Genomic DNA, 16,922 nt, shown 5'->3' with positions numbered 1-16,922 from the left:
AGGCAGAAGCCATAGAACACTGCTTACTGCTCACTCCAATGCTCGGCCTGCTTTCTTACACAACTCAGAACCACCTGTCTATGGGTAGCACTACCCATAGTAGGCTGAAATCCCCTATATCATTTTTAAAAAATGCTGAGGGAATGTGGGGGTGCAGCAGAAAAGGCTTGTCTATAACCCTATCAAGTGGAGAGAGACATTTTCTCAAATGAGATCTCTTCCTCTCAGATGACTCTAGTTTGTATCAAATTGCCAAAAACCCTAGCCAATAAAGATGCAAAACCTCAATTCTCCAAAACTCTACTGAAACTATTTACAAATAAATAAATAAATAAATAAGCAAGCAAGCAAGTAAATAAACCACTAATTGATTCTTTTGAGAAACCTAATGGCCCTTTTCTTTTTTTCAAGACTGGTTTCTTTGTGTAACTCTGACTGGCCTCGAACTCAGAAGTGCCTTCCTCGTATCCTGAGCGCTGGGATCAAAGTCTCACAACACTATGATCAAACTCAATGGTCTTTTAAAAAGCCCACATTTTCTTCAACAAGTTATTAACCATAGACTAACTCTAGATACTCAGGATATAAGATCTTTTCTCTCCTAGGTTAAGTTTCCTCAATCTTGCTTTATGGTTAAAGTCACTTGCTAGATGATTTAGAGGAGTCATTGATCTCTTTGACCTTTTCCCAAGGTGGCTACATTGACTAAGTCTCTATTTTCTTCTTTTCACTACTTAAAAAAAATCATTTAAATATTAAAAGTTTTTTTTTTTTTGATTCTTTTTTTCGGAGCCGGGGACCAAACCCAGGGCAAGCGCTCTACCACTGAGCTAAATCCCCAACCCATATTAAAAGTTTTGAGAGCTGCTATTCACTTCAAAGTATGATTATGAAAAAGAAATTCAGGGGTTGGGGATTTAGCTCAGTGGTAGAGTGCTTGCCTAGCAACCGCAAGGCCCTGGGTTCAGTCCCCAGCTCCAAAAAAAAGGAAAAAAAAAAAAAAAAAAAGGAAAAAAGAAAAGAAAAGAAAAGAAAAAGAAATTCGTAACCCAGGCATGGAAGCTCACTTGTAGTCTTAGCATACAAGAGACTAAGGCAGAAATATCAAGTTCCAGGTCAGTCTGTGCTATATAAAGAGAAAGAGGGCTGTGTACATGGGGAAACAGATAAACACAGAAAAGAATTCCACTGACTAGGGCTAAGGATAGAGCAGTTAGGAAAGTTTTGGCTAGCTAGCATATCTAAAGTCTTTGGTTCAGTGTTGACCCCAAAAAGCAAGGTTTAAGGGGGAGAGATGCTAGCCATGTAGACATCTGTTTATCATTTCAGCACTGGGAGGAAGAAGTAGGTGGTTTCTTGGGACTCTCTGGCCTGTCAGATAGCCTAGTCTAACCAGTGAGTGCCAAGTCAATGAGAGAAACAGGGGATGAGATCCTAGTAACAACATCCAACTTTGTCTTCTGACTTCCACACACAAGCTCACACATGAACTCATACATAGAAACACACACACACAAGAAAAAAATGTCAACCAGGATTATTCTGTCCAGAATATAGTAATTCTACAGGTAATATGGCCAACAAAACTAACGATCTAACATTAGAACTAGCACTGAAAAAAAACAAAACACAAACAAATGGGCCTACAAGTGAAATCCTGTATTATATGTAAAAAATAAAAATTTAGCCAAAAATCACTAATGTTTTGAGTACTTAAGAACGGATATAGATAAAGTAAATGAGAGGTTAACTTACAAAGACCTATGTGGCTGGAGAGAAGGCTCAGTGGGGTTCAGAGCACTTGCTGCTTTTCCAGAGGACCTAGGTTTGGTTCTTAACTACCTGCATGGCAGCTCCAACTATCTGTAACTCTAGTCTCAGAGGATCCATCAACCTCTTTTGGCCTCTCAAGGCACCAGGCATGCTCATGTTTTGCAATATATACATGCAAATAAAATATGAATACACATAAAATAAAAGTGAAACTAACAGTGTGTGTGTGTGGTGGGGGGGATGCCTTTAATCCCAGTACTGGAAATGCAGAGGTAGGCAGATCTCTAAATTTAGGACACCTAGCACACATAGCAAGTTTCAGGTCAAATGATGCTATACAGTGAGTTCCCATTTCCAAACAAACAAATAAAAACCTAATAATATAAAGGTCTTGCTAATAACCTTAACCAATTCATGCTATTTGGCAGAATGAGTAAGACCACACTCCACAGTGGACTATACCACTTACTATGGTTCATTACTATATTGTGGCCTACATTGATTGCAGAGATGTCTAGGTTTTGGATTATATTAAACAACCTCTTTATTTCAAAAAAATAAATAAATAAAGGTCTTGCTGCTTGCTACCCAAATTCACTATATAGACAAGGATGGCTGGACCTACCTGCCTCAAACCCTTAAGAGTTAGGATTACAGCAGTGTATTACCATGATTGCCTGTTCCTGCTTTTAAGAACAAATAGGGGCTTAAATGAACAGCAAGTGCTAACTGTTGAGCTACCTTTTCAGCCCTTAATTCTTTCTTCCTTTCTTTTTTGAAGTCACCCTGGCCTACTTGAGACCTTGTCAGGAAGGAAGGAAGGAAGGAAGGAAGGAAGGAAGGAAGGAAGGAAGGAAGGAAGGAAGGAAGGAAGGAAACAAATTAGACAGACAGCTTAGTGAGAAGGGTGCTTGCATGAGGATATGCGTTTACTTGACAGCACTAATGGAAAAGGCTGAGTACAGTTTGCTATCCCAGTGCTGGGAAGGAAAAGCCAGTGAATTCACTGGATGGCCAGCCTAGCCTAATTGACTGGAGAGATGGTTCAGCAGTTAAGAGCCCTTCCTGCTCTTCCAGAAATCCTAGATTCAAGTTATAACCCCAGTTCCAAGTGGGATCCAAGGTCCTCTTTTGACCTCAATGGGTAATGCACATAGTACAGATGCATGTATGCATATATTCTGACACACACACACACACACACACACACACACACACACACTTTTCAAAAAAAGAAAAAAATGAGGAAGGAGAAAGGCAAATTTTTTAACTGTTATTTGTCATGCTCCCACAGGTACTTGGGACAGAGTTTAAACATACAAGGCAGGAGTTCTAAATAAAATGTATACCCACTCCTTCATTTTTTGTTCTGTTTTTGGAGGCAAGTTCTCACTATGTAGCCCTGGTTGACCTAAAATTCACTATGTAGACCAGATTGGCCTCAAACTCACCAGGACACACTTGTGTCTGCCTGTTCAATTGCTGGGATTAAAAAAAATGTGCCACCACACCCAGACCTTTTTGGTGCTTTTAATCCCCTAAATATTTGTTGTAGATTTATTTTATATGCATGAGTGTTTCGCTTGCATAAATGTAAACTAAGTGCCTGCCTGGTGCCCATAGCCTAGTGCACAAGGTCAGAAGGCATTGGCTCCCCTGAAGCTTTAGTTATGGATAGTTGTGATCAAGCGAGGTCTTCTGCAAAACAAATGCTCTTAAATGCTCAGGCATCTTTCCAGCCCCATTTCCTTTTTGAGACAGCTAGCCTTGAATTCATTATAAAACCCATGTTTTCCTCAAACTTGCAGCAATAATCTTGTCTTGACCTCCCATGCTAGGATTACAGACATTCATCACACCATTCCTAACTCCAAGAAGTAGTAATCTAGGGAATAGGGAAATACGGCTTAGTAAAGTCCTGGGTATTTTTTTTTTTTTTTGGTTCTTTTTTTCAGAGCTGGGGACCGAACCCAGGGCCTTGCGCTTCCTAGGCAAGCGCTCTACCACTGAGCTAAATCCCCAACCCTAAAGTCCTGTGTATTAAGTATCCAAGTTGGACATTAAAAAAGGAAGGAGGGAAGGAAGGAAGGGCGGGCACCATGTATATCTGAAATCCCAGCATTAGAGATGCAGAGACAGTAAGATTCCTGGAGGTTGCTGGTCAGCCAGTCTAGATGAATCAGTAACCTTTAGGTTCAGTAAGAAACCTTGACATAAAAAAACAAGGTAGGACCAGCAAGATGGCTCTGTGGATAAGAGGAGAACCTGGAATTCTTGATCCTCTTGTTTCTACCTCCTAAGTACTGAGATTACAGAGAAGTATTACCATTTGGTTGGATTGTTAGTCCTTACAAATTGTTGAGGACATTGAAGAAATGTGTGTGAAAGGATTGTATCAGTATTTAGTATACTAAAATCTAATTATGAAAAATTAAAAGTACTTAATATATCTAAAATAGTAATAAATCTCATTACATGTTAACAAATTTCTTTAAAGATTTCCTTTATTTTTATGAGTACACTGTTGCTGTTTTCAGACATTGCAGAAGAGGGCATCAGATCCCATTACAGATGGTTGTGAGCCACCATGTGGTTGCTGGGAATTGAACTCAGAACCTCTGGAAGAGCAGTCAGTGCTCTTAACCTGAGCCATCTCTCCAGTCCAACAATTTTTATTTAAAAAAACTACAAGCAAAAACTCAATGAGAATGGCAGTGTTTTATAGTATTTGCAAAGCTTCATAATGTTTAACTCAATGGAAGACGGCTATACTCTTACAGTTGCTTTTGACATGCTTCACAAAGCAGGTAGGCTCTTAGAAATTACACTATATACCTATAAGGAAGTAAGAGTGAAAAAATATAGCATCTTAATATTCTGGATCCATATGGGGTTTATGGATCCCTCCTTGCAGGGTCTTATTCGATTTCTGGGGAACAGCAGGTCAGTTTGAGAGCTACTGGATATGATAGTATCAGGCCATTTTGTCCTTGCAGCTTCATTTTGCAAACTAAGAAACTCAAAGGGAATATCTTCTGTATCTTATTTTTAAACCTTACAACTTGATAGTAAAGATTAAGAGCACAAAGTTCAAATTTCCAATGTTAGTACTGGCCACTGACCTTTGGCAAATTACTCAACATCTTTTTATGTTTCAGCTTCTTCATCATTAAAAATAATAAACAGGACTTATTGTATATAGTGCCATTATGAAGACTATTTAAATGTAAAATTTTTCTAAGAGTCTGGCAAATTCATTGTTTAGTAAAAACTTAAGTAGTTTACTGAAACACTTTAAGTGGTTTAATAGGTTCTACCCATAAGGAATTTTCAGATAATAAATGCAAAATACCCAATACAGCAGAGTGACCCATACTACACTATTATAGCACTCAGTATTACTAGTCTCTGACACCTTTTCCCTACTTAGCATATTGTAGTTCAAAAAGTTGTCAGAAAAAGGGTAATGCAAAGTGAAAAAAGCAGTATTAGTTATGCATGTCTCCTTACCATCATGTTCACTAATAATCAATAACAATTACATTTGCAGTAAATTCCATTGTAAACCACTTAATGACACTCCTAAAGGCCCCTCTGGATTTCTAGACAATAGCCTGATAATAACAAAAGATCCTCCTGAAGGAGATGTTAGGACTTATGGAGTTTAACATTCCTTTATCATATACTACTAGAATAAAGAGAAAATAAGACTGCCAAAACTCATGAGATTAATGAAATCTGTCAAGTGCTAAAACAATTACAGAGCAGGGTATCGTTCATTTGAAAAGCTAAATAAAATCACATGACCACATCATCTGCATATTTGACGTACTTTTTTTGTATTATACTAACAGCAAATAAGTTAATAGTTTTAGCTGGGGAAAGAAATCCTGTTTAAATCAAAATGGAAAAAAAGTATAATATGTAGACAAGTGAGTTCTTTTAGTGTTTTAGAGAAACAGTTAATAGGCTAATAGCTTTGACGACTATTACATTTAACTACTGTTTGGTCACCAAATTTCTGAGCAGCAACCATGAAACTGGTTCTCTGCTAGTAATACGGGTTCGATGAACATAAAAAGATAATTTTTATGGAGCTTGCATTCTGTTCTGCCCAGGGAAACACATAAAACAAACACATAAAATATTATAAATGTGGTAAATACTATTAAGAAAACAAAGAAGGCTATTCCAAAGACCACAGTCTTTAAAAGCTTAATTGTGGATTTCTAACAGACTTAAAAATAAATAATTCATAGCAACTTACATCAATGTAACATAGACTCTACAGGCCTTTACTAATGCATAAGAAAGCTACAGACACTGACTGTGAAAACAAAAATCAATCTTTCAGTGTCAAATGTATTGGATAGCATTACTTAGCAATATGATGATCTCAAAAGATAATTAACCTCACAGTTCTAAAGAGCAAAAAGCATGCAAACATAACCCTAAAGAAAACAAGTGAAATCTGATACATAACTTAATGTAATGTGGTTAAATTATATATAGAAAGGTTGTTTCTATATATAGAAAGGAAAGCTGAAACAGAAAAAGAATATTGTTTTTAAAGCTAAGGAAATCTAAATAAATAATGAATTTTAGATAATATAATCAATATTTGGCCATTTAATTTTAACAGATGTACCTTATTAATGTAAGGTACTAGTTGGAAAGAGGGTGCAGGATGCATAGGTATCCTCTGTACTATCTTCTCAATTTTCCATAAATCTAAAACTGTGCTAATATATAGAAATGTATACATACACACATAGTTAAATCTAACAAGGTATTATTTAGTTTCCACTTGGGAAGGTTGAGAATGAATGAAAAGAAATAGTTGATAAATTATCTAAAGAAAGAAATGACAGACCTGAGAAGCTGATATAGGAGGATCTGGTACCTTCAAGGCCAGCCTGGGCTACACTGTCTGTCTCTCTCCACTTACACACACACACACACACACACACACACACACACACACACACACACACAGAATGAAAAAGTCATATTAAAACATATTACTGTTTTCCGTACTCTATTTGCCAACTTAAAAAAATTAATTTTTTTATGACTGAGGCTATAGCTCAGTATGTATGGTGTAAAGATTCTCCTGAAGGAGATGTTAGGACTTATGCAGTTTAACATTCCTTTATCATATACTACTAGAATAAAGAGAAAATAAGACTGCCAAAACTCATGACATTAACTAAATCTGTGGTACCTAGTACCACATAAACCAAACACAGTGGCAACCACTTGTAATTCCAGCACTTGGGTGAAGACAAGATCATCAGATATTCAAGGCAAGTTTGGTCTATACAGATCTAGTTCATGGTAAACCTCACTACATGAAATTGCCTCAAAAAATTTTTCAAATAGAAAAAAAAGAAAGGAAAGGAAAATAAAAATGGGTATGGTAGCTCCCCCTGAAATCCCAGAACTCAGAAGCTGAGGCAAAAGGACTCCAAATTTGAAACCAGCCTGGGCTAGCTGTAACTCAGAATGTAACTCTAGCTCAAAAAGAAAAAGAGTAACCAAAGAAAATGAGAAGTCATACAACTCTAACACACTCAAGAAATCCAAAGGAAACCTGTAGTTAAGTATAAGTTAAGACCTCTATGTATGATAAAAACTTCAACAGAAAGATTAATGGATTTTTGTGTAAACTAAATTTAGTCCTGTATCACACATGAAGCAGTCAACAATCTCCATAGACTGTACAATAAGCACACTCAAACCTATTATTAACAATGACCAATGAACTTTATTTTATGTACGGCGCTGTCCTGAAACTGCCATGTAACACTAACAGGATCAGGATCAATTTCACAGGTTTTCATCAAGTTACTCACCTAAGGAAATGCTTATTTTATTTAAAAATTTTTTATTCTTGGGTTGGGGATTTAGCTCAGTGGTAGAGCGCTTGCCTAGCAAGCGCAAGGCCCTGGGTTCGGTCCCCAGCTCCGAGAAAAAAAAATTTTATTCTTACATTTATGTATTTATTGTAGGTGGATGTTCATAGAGATCAGAGTACAACTTCTGAGAGTTGGCTCTCCCTTTCTACTGTATAGGGCCTGGGGATTGAATTTAGGTTGTCAGATGTGGTGGTGAGTGCCTGTTTTACTCACTGAGCCATCTTGCTGGCCTGGACGTTTATACTTAAGAAATATCCAAAAGCAAACAAGAGGGAGAAGAGCTCTTTCCATTAAACAAGGTTATAGGGAAGACAAATCCAAACATATGAGGAAAAATTATTTCTCAGGTCCTGCTGAAGGTAAAATTGCAATCGGTGTTAACCAGATATAAAGTTCCAAATTGGTATAAATAGTGCAACCTAACAATAAAAGCTAAGAATATTTTACCATTTATATGCTTTCCACTCCAAATAATGTTCTCCATAACTTCATCTAAGATACTTAGTAGGTATTCATTGTTTGATTACTTGGAACTAATCCCCCAGTGTCTGAATTTAATGATGGTCAAGAAAAATGTAGAGAAAAACAAAGATTATAATCTCTGAATTACTGTTCAGTTTGTATAATATAAAGTTGTTGAAACAAGTAATCTTCGTGACAACCATTACAAAATTAGTACCTTGTATCTATTAGAAAGAACAGTGACTGCAGAACCTTGACCAGGCAAATGACATTACAATTTCACTCACAGGATCCTATGAAATATTAGGTATATATTAAAAAAAATCAGTTAACGCAAATAGTATTCTAATCTAATTTAGAGAGCTAGATGATCTATTACCCTATTACCCAAAGGCAATCTTACAAAACAAAGATGTATTATTTTAAGCCTCTCACATACATCTTAAATATGTAATTGGAAAATACTCAAGAAGAAATTAATAATTAACATTTCACCCGTTAATCCTTGCTTTTATCATCATAAAGATACCTAAATATTTCATGTTGAAACGAGAAAAGGGGGAAGTGAGAAGAGAAAAATTCGAAGTAAACTGATCATGACATAGCATCTGGCAGAGATCGAAAAGGCATCAACAGTGCCAAGAGAATTGTCAATGATGAAAATCAATAGAAAATAAGGATTTCCAACCAGTCCCAATCCAAGGGACCAAAATCATCACTGGCAACGCCACCTCTTTTCAAGTCGATTTCAGTTGAAATATATTAACTCACTAACCCTAATTCTTCATTTAGGTGAAAACTGAGCGAGAATTGTTTTTCTCTGACCACCACTTCGCACCTTCCAGGAGACTTGTACAACTCAGAGCCAAGCCTCAGGGGAAAACAACGCCCAGATCCCACCCTCCTTCATCCAAGGTTGAAGAGGGGCCCGTTCCCCAGAGTTGGGGGCTTCTCGGAGTGGGACCTCACTACCAGTTCCAATGGGAACCGGAAAAGGAGCAAGGAACAAGGGTGGGGCCCCAGAAAGCCGGCCCCGGTGCAGGAGACCACGCAGAGCAGAGGAAGAAAGAGATGGACTGGAGGCTGGGCGGGGTGAGGGCTGAGGAGGACAGAGCGGCCCGAGAGGGCCGGGCAGCGGGCGGCGGAGTCCGGACGAGGATCGGAGGTCTCGGCTAAAAGCCCGATAGATCCTAGCGAGGAGGAGCCAGGGACAAGGGGAGCCAGGGGACCCCGGGGAAGGGCTGGTGGGGAGGGGGGTTAGGAAGAGCGAGGCCGGCGGGGAGCCTCAGCGACCAGAAGGGCTGCACTGGGGGCGGTGCGGGGAAGCCGCGGCCGGCTGCCAGGAGCGGGGGAGCCGCGCACTCACCGCTCTGCTCTCCTAGGAACACCAGCTTGAATTTCCTCAGCGGATTCCCGAAGTCTCCGCCCGCGGACATGATGGAGCCGGAGGAGCCGCCGCCGCCGCCTCAGCTCAAAGACCTCTTCCAGACCGCTGCAGCTCCAACCCGCTGACGAAGAGGGCCGAGCGGAAGGGGCAGCCTCGGAGTCCTCTCGGCCCCTGCAGGGCCGAGCAGAGGGGCGAGGCTGAAGGGAGAGTGACTCCACCGACCGGCAGCCGTCGCCGCCGCCTCCCCGCAGAGTCGCCTAGCACCCAGCCAGGCCCGCGACCGCGAAGGGACGCAGGGCGGTGTCGGAGGCAGCCAGCGGTGCGCTCGGGCTTCGCTAGCCTAGCGCCGTTCCTTCCCTCAGAACGCGGCGCGGAGACTGAGGTGAGAGAGGAGGGTGGCGGGGCGAGCGCCGCAGACGCGTCTAGGACCTAGCACGCGCAGCGCTCGGGCTCCCACAGCAGCCGCCGCCGCCGCCACCGCAGCCCAACCCGCTGAGTGCGCGAGCCTCTGGCACGGATGCGGGGCGAGTCCGGGCGCGAGCCTGAGCCCGGCCGGCCTCGGACGTGCGTGCGTGGGTGCGTGCGCGTGCGCGTCACCTCCAATGCCTTCCTGGTTTCGCCAGCTCTCCGGGCTCCTCCCGTGCCGCGGAGAAAGGGGCCGATCAGGTTTCGACTGGCGTCTGGAGAAGACGGGAGGAGGCGGGACCGAGTTCCGGGTAGGCGAGGGGACTCAGGGAGTCGGGGGGGGGGGGGGGGGAGAAGGAACGCTGACGTCACTGACAGTCGAGCCAATCAGAAAAAAGCAGAGGGAGGGCAGATGCTGAGTGAGGTGGCGGCGCGAGAGCGCGCGCGACTCTCGCGCAGAGGAAGGTGTAGGGTCCTGGCGGCCATGGGAAGTGTGGCTCGACGCAAGGCGATTGGAGGCGGGAGGAGGGAAAAGAAGGTGGGACGGAGGCGGAGCCGGAACCAAGGTGGAATGACCGCAGCAATGCGTGGGTGGGGTTGGGTCACTCTAAGGTGCATCATAAGTGCAAAACCCTTAACGTTCCTTCTCCTTCCTCAGGTCAGCCCCTGTTTGCACTAACCTTCTAAACATAATTCTTTGCTCCGCATCTTCGTTTATAGATTCCCCTCCGTTACTCCGTGGAGTTTCATAACTACCAGAAATAAGTCCTCTCCATTTTGTGGATGAGGAAACTGGAGCCCAGCAGAAGGAAATGACTTGCAAAATCCACATAGTCATGTAATGGAATCAAGGTTTTATTTGAACCTCTGCTGTCTCCTTACTGTTAAGCCATCAAATTCCCTAGTGTGTGTTGGCGTGATCCTCTGTTGAGTGGCCTATGTTTTTGGATGTCCATTTCGTCAGATGAGAACCATATACTACGTGCTAGAAATGGGTTTAGATATTATATAAACCAAACCCCTGATATTGCAGATAAGAAACGACTGTCCACATAGCGATGCAGCTTTGGAAAAGGTCACACAACATGCCTCAACACAATCACGAATCTGCGGAAAAGAGTATTTAAGAGATCACCCTTTCCCCTTAAAGCAGAACTTCTGGATAGACCTGAGTGGGGCTCTCTTTTTTTTTTTTTTTTTTGGTTCTTTTTTTCGGAGCTGGGGACCGAACCCAGGGCCTTGCCCTTCCTAGGTAAGCGCTCTACCACTGAGCTAAATCTTAAATTAGCCATCCTAAACATTTCCAATTGTCAACCTGATTCACGTTCCAATAAGATAAAGGTGAATGCCGTAAGAAAACATGAACTAAGCATAATGTGGACAATTACATAACGTATAATTAAATGTATGTTTTCATCTAAATGAGATCCCTAAAAAAAGAGTATTAGATAAATACACAATAATTTGAGTATAACATGAATTTTAATTAATAACAGTATTTTGATACTGATTAATTTATTATAACATGTAAGTTCTATTGATGTAAGCTGTTAATAGAGGATTCTGGAGTGGTATATGGGAACTTCTATAATGGCCTTTGTAAATCTAACTATTCTCTATCTAGTGCTTCACATCGTAATTCCAACCCTCAGGAAGCTAAACCAAGAAGATTGTTGTCATGTACAGGCAAGCCTGGGCTACAGAGTTAGTTCCAGCTTAGTCTAAGGTATAGAGTGAGGTCCTACCTCAAAAACAAAAAAACAAAATAAACAAACAAACAAAACCTAAAGATAGAGATAAGAGCCAGAAGTAGAGTGATTTTTTTTCTCTCGCATGTATGAGGCCCTAAATCTACTCTTTAGGACACCTAAAAATCTTCTAGAGCCAGACACAGTGGTGCATGCCCAGGATCATAGTAGCACTTGAGAGAGAGAGAGTTTGGAGGATCATAAGTTTAAGGCCAGCCTGAGCTACATACCAAAGTTAGGCTGCATGAAATCTTGCATCAAAGGAGGGAAAAGAGTTATAAATAAAGTCTATTCATAGAAAAAAATAAAGAAGCATTGAATTAGATTTTGGCATCAGCACAATTTCTGCCACTCTTCAACATCTCATGGGACAAGATCTAAAAAGGATATCTCTGTTCAGCAATAATAAAACTCTTTTAAAGACATCAAAACTCAAATCTGCAATCCCAGTAAGGGGGAAGTAGAGGCAGGAGTTTAAGATCATACATAGGTGAGTTTGAGGCCAGCCTGAGCTACATAAGATCTTGCCAAAAATGCTTTGAAAACATAAATAAATAAAAACGTAGGAGTAAAAACATCAAAAGTCTCTCAAGTGAATTTTAAAAAGTCTACGTATAGTATCTTCTACACAAAATACATTTTCATGTTATAGACAAGGTTAAACAAGTACCTCATCAAATGCAGGATGATATACTGATGAAGAATAAATTAGAAGGTAGAAGTTCTGGTGCTAGGAATAGCTCAGGGGTACAGTGCTTCCTTTGCATACCTGATGTCTTGGGTTTGTTTAATCCTAACACTAAGTCAATCAATAATAAAGAATTACAAAAAAAAAAAAAAAAACCATTTTCCTGCAGTTCCTTTCAAACAGGTGGTGGGATTTTTGAATATATATCTAAAAGGAAAAAGGAAAAACTGGGTCATAACATAAATATTTGAGTTTTAAAACCACAGTAGCAGCTAATACTAATAATGATGGAGAGTTTCAGACCAGCCTAAACTAAGTAGCAAAACCTTGTCCCAGAAACAAACTATCCAAGTCTGGTAGTTCACACCTATAATCCTAACAGGAGGTCTAGCTTGGGTTACATAATTAATCTCAGAGGGGCCTGAATTTCAGCAGAAGACGTTGTCTCAGAAGAAGGGGAAGGAGGAGGAAGATGAAGACGAAGGCATTGAAGGTATCGATTGTACAGGTAGCTTATCAGGTCAGATAGGACACCCCCAACAGCACCTACAAAGAACAGTAACAAACTATTTCTCAAGTGCTTTTGCAAACAAAAGTGAGAGTGGCTGTTGCTCTGCTGGGTACCAGCTTTTCATTCTTTCCTGAAATAGCCTTTGGAGTGACATCTGAGGATTCAAACTACTTTGTACTTCCTCCAGAACTTTATGAATCAAGTCCTTCCTGCTGCTTTGTCTCTATAGTCACCAAGCAGCTGGTGCTATTAGGAAGAGAGGGATGTACAACCCAATTCTGACCTCAAATGCTTCATACCTCATCAGGTTTGATGCCTCCACTTTTGTTCCCTCTCCCCCTTCTTCCCTTTCCTCTATCTTCCTAGATCTCACCGTGTTATCCTGGCTGGACCAAAATTCAAGCAATTCTGCCTCCAACTCCAAAGGAGATAGGACCCAGGTGCATGGAACTAAGCTTTGGTTTTACACTGATGGGTGCATGGCTTCCTTCTCCTCTGAAGCCTCTTTCATATTTATCAGGTACACCACAAGTCATATGCTTTCCCTTCAGAGATTCCCCTTCCCCAACCCAAGTACAGAGAACTGAATATAACAGAATCAAGAGTATCCTCAGCCCATCTTCAGAGTTTTGTCTTTTCTTTTCTTTTCTTTTTACTTTTTTAGTTTTCTCCAAGACAGGGTGCTTCCATGTAGCCCTGGCTGTACTCACTCTGTAGACCAGGCTATCCTAGAATTCACAGAGATCTGCCTGCCTCTGCCTTCAGAGTGCTAGGATTGAAGGAGTACCCCACTATGGCCCAGCTAGACGTAGAGATCTTCATAGTCTAAAAGGTACATGCATAGTAAGTGCTTCAAGTACAGGTTCAACAAAAGGAAAAAATTTCTTTGGAGAAGAAGGAATTAGAGGTCTGTATTTTGTATCTTTAAAGTCATTTATGGTTGGGATTTGTAAGATAGGGGCTTCCCATGCACCACAAGCAGTTCTTGACCTGCAGTTCTCCCACCTCAGCCTTCTTGGTACCAGGATCACAGAAATTCATCGCCATGCCTAGCTAGCACTGCCGAATTATAAAGTGCTCTCTCACCATCACTTCCTGCACACACTTCTCTGCACCTCATCACCTTGTCCCTCCCTTTAATCACAATACTCCTTTCAGCTATCACCTACAAAACCTGTCTATTTTGGCTGCTACAACAGTAACAGAATAGCATGAGCTGGATGGTCTAAACATCAAACATTTAATTTAATCATTAGAAACTGGGAAAGCCAGGGTTATAATGCCAGAAGATTCAGTGTCTGGTGAGAGCTGTTTCTTGGTTCATGAATACTTTTCTTTTCCTTGTGTCTTTGTATGACAGAAAGAGAGCCAGAGAGCTCTCCAGGGTCTTTTATAAGGACACCAATCTCTTTCTTGGTGACTCCACCCTTCTGGCCTAATAAACTCCCTAATTTCTATACCTGGTACTAAATTTAGTGGGAATCAGGATTTCTACATTAGTATTTTGGACAGACACATTCACTCCACTGAAGAACCATTGAGATGCCCTCCCTTCTGCTTCTCTTCCCACCAAACTACAAGTGAGTGTCTCCACTTGTCTCCACTTGTCCTTTCAGGTTGTCTTTCTCTCCTCACTTATCCCTCACTGCTAGTTCTTGGTTTTCTCTGACTTTAATCTCCGTAGGATCAGAATTCATGTCTTGTACCCTAACTTTTGAAAAATGCTTGGTACACAGTAGCCATGCAACAGATATTTGCTGAATGGATAAGATAAATGAGAATTTATTTCTTTACTGTCTTAAAAGAATGAACAGGATTTTGGACATTTGAGGAAGGGTAAAACCATTTTCTTAGAACAACAGCCAAAAATGTGTTAGTGTAAATTGATACTATTTCCTATTTGTGCAAAGGAGATGCTGGACCAAGTTCATAACTAAAACCTAGCAGCAGTAGAAGGGAACAGGCTTAGCTTGGTAGCTGCAAATTCAGAATTACCTAGAGCAGCTTCTTTGACTAAAGTAATTGGCAATCTCTAAGTATGTCCAGGGATCTTATGTAGAAACTGTAATAAAAGTATAACTCACCTTCACTCAGATAGAAATTTTCTTTTCTTTCTTTTTTTTTTTAAGACAAGTCTCTCACTATGTGGTCCAGACTAGCCTTGAACGCATAGAGATCCACCTACCTTTGCTTCCCTGGTGCTAGAATTAAGGCATGTTCCCCCATGACTGGCTATAAAAAGTACAGGCACATGACACAGTCTGAAGCAGTCAAAGATGAAAGAGTTGATATAGAAGTTTTTGAGAAAAAAAAACTTTATTTCTTAATGAAAAAGTACAAAAAGAAGTTGAAGAAAATCTTGTTTTTCTGCCTTTGGATGTGACTGTTCATGAGCATAATATTTATAGTTAATACAGCTCTTGTGAACATTCATATGTAACTCTGAGTTTAAAACATCAACCCATTGGGCTGGAGGGATGGCTCAGCGGTTAAGAGCACTGACTGCTCTTCCAGAGGTCCTGAGTTCAAATCCCAGCAACCACATGGTGGCTCACAGCCATCTGTAATGGGATCCGACGCCTTCTTCTGGCGTGTCTGAACACAGCTACAGTGTACTTATATATAATAAATAAATAAATCTTTAAAAAAAAAAAACATCAACCCATTGATGACAGCTAATCAGGGAGGCCAGAGGCATCATGAACTAATGTGTGAACTCTGGAACTGGCCTCTCTCTGGATTTTTTTTAAACTACAAATGTCCTTATATTTAAGAATGTCTTCATGATGGGTTGGGGATTTAGCTCAGTGGTAGAGCGCTTGCCTAGCAAGCTCAAGGCCCTGGGTTCGGTCCCCAGCTCCGAAAAAAAGAAAAGGAAAAAAAAAAGAATGTCTTCATGGTATATTTATTCTTTGCATTTCTTTGTTATTATAAGAGATCAAATTGTCATTTTTAGATTTTTCAAAGCATTCACACAGTTTATGCATTTGATATTATGTGGATATCTAGAACACAGTAATAGTTGCCAAGATGGAACTGCCTTTTCATGTTTACTACTCCCTAAAAAGTCTTATTGCTCTTATAAAGGCAAGAAATCAATAGAAAGAGAAAAAATCCAGGTAGGAAGACGAAAATCATATTGCCCATATTTGAAACAAGTATTAGCTCTGACAGGAATTCTAATTCAAATTCCATCAAATTCCCTTTCAACCCACCCTACAGATTATTATAACCATTACTACAAATACTAGTGGTTCAATAAACAGCATAAAAATAAAGGATGCTCAATCACTCAAGGAGGCCAATTAAAAGAGTTCGATTGATTTATAAAGTGTATTTCAGTTGTCTCATTTCAAATGAACCATACCAAAAAAAAAAAAACCCAAAAACAAAATTCAGAGTACCTAATATTAAAACCCTTTGTCAGTGCTTAGCATGCATGAGACCCTGGGTCCAACTGATAGCATCAAAACAAGCAAACAGAAGCCCAGTGCGAAACAAGCAAACAAAACCAAAAAATCCTCTTTTTCAAATATATTGACCTGAAGAGCAATCTATAATTATGTACCATAAGAGAAAAATAAAAATTATTTAATGGGAATTGGAGAGCTGGGCTCAGCAGTTACAAGCACCGGTTGTTCTTCCGAAGGACCTGGGTTCAATTCTCGGCCTCCACATGGCAGCTTACAACTGTCTGTAACTCTAGTCCCAGGGGACCTGATGCCCTCTTCTGGCCTCTCCAGGCATGAGGCATGCAAATGGCACACAGACACACATGCAGGCAAAACACCCATATACACCAAATAAAAGGTTTAAAAAAGATTATCTAGCCAACGTGAGGAGAGGATGATAGAAATGTAATTATAGCCAACTCATAGCTATGAAGTTATTTTTGCTACAGATTGATCTACAGAATCTATTTTTGATCATTCCATTTTGTTCTGTTCATGTGAATCATGGCCCTGTTATGAATAATGTGGTTCTTCAAGCCAGAGAAGTGAGTGTTGCTTCCAGGTTCTGCCATTGCAGC

At 40.4% G+C, this 16,922-nt stretch overlaps 2 protein-coding genes and 1 non-coding gene across 12 annotated transcripts in view; 2 read left to right on the top strand and 1 right to left on the bottom strand.

The window, feature by feature from the left end:
• Rab6a (RAB6A, member RAS oncogene family) overlaps positions 1–10,059 on the bottom strand; it is a 52,292-nt gene extending 42,233 nt beyond the window's left edge. For 4 of the 6 annotated variants that reach the window (XR_010058322.1, XR_005493259.2, XR_010058323.1 and 1 more), the window contains exon 1: positions 9,520–9,662. Coding sequence is in view for 3 of the 6 variants with exons in the window: in XM_039092745.2 (XP_038948673.1) it covers positions 9,520–9,589 (70 nt within the window). In the remaining 3 variants the exon portion in view is untranslated. Of the gene's footprint in view, positions 1–9,519 lie in introns of all 6 variants that reach the window. The other 2 variants (NM_053366.2, NM_001414455.1) reach the window with 1 other exon arrangement.
• Positions 2,133–2,273, top strand: LOC120100360 (small nucleolar RNA SNORA4). Its single transcript, XR_005500127.1, has one exon. It is a non-coding gene; the product is annotated as a small nucleolar RNA SNORA4 (small nucleolar RNA).
• Positions 10,058–16,922, top strand: part of Mrpl48 (mitochondrial ribosomal protein L48) — a 61,248-nt gene continuing 54,383 nt past the window's right edge. For all 5 annotated transcript variants that reach the window (XR_010065073.1, XR_010065072.1, XM_063285143.1 and 2 more), the window contains exons 1-2: positions 10,058–10,256; positions 13,259–13,412. Coding sequence is in view for 3 of the 5 variants with exons in the window: in XM_063285143.1 (XP_063141213.1) it covers positions 10,058–10,256; positions 13,259–13,412 (353 nt within the window). In the remaining 2 variants the exon portion in view is untranslated. The remainder of the gene's footprint in view (positions 10,257–13,258; positions 13,413–16,922) is intronic.

Source organism: Rattus norvegicus, chromosome 1, assembly GCF_036323735.1.
Source record: "Rattus norvegicus strain BN/NHsdMcwi chromosome 1, GRCr8, whole genome shotgun sequence".
Lineage (NCBI taxonomy): Eukaryota > Metazoa > Chordata > Mammalia > Rodentia > Muridae > Rattus > Rattus norvegicus.
Note: the sequence above shows the minus strand (reverse complement) of the source record. Positions and strands in the feature narration are given on the sequence as shown.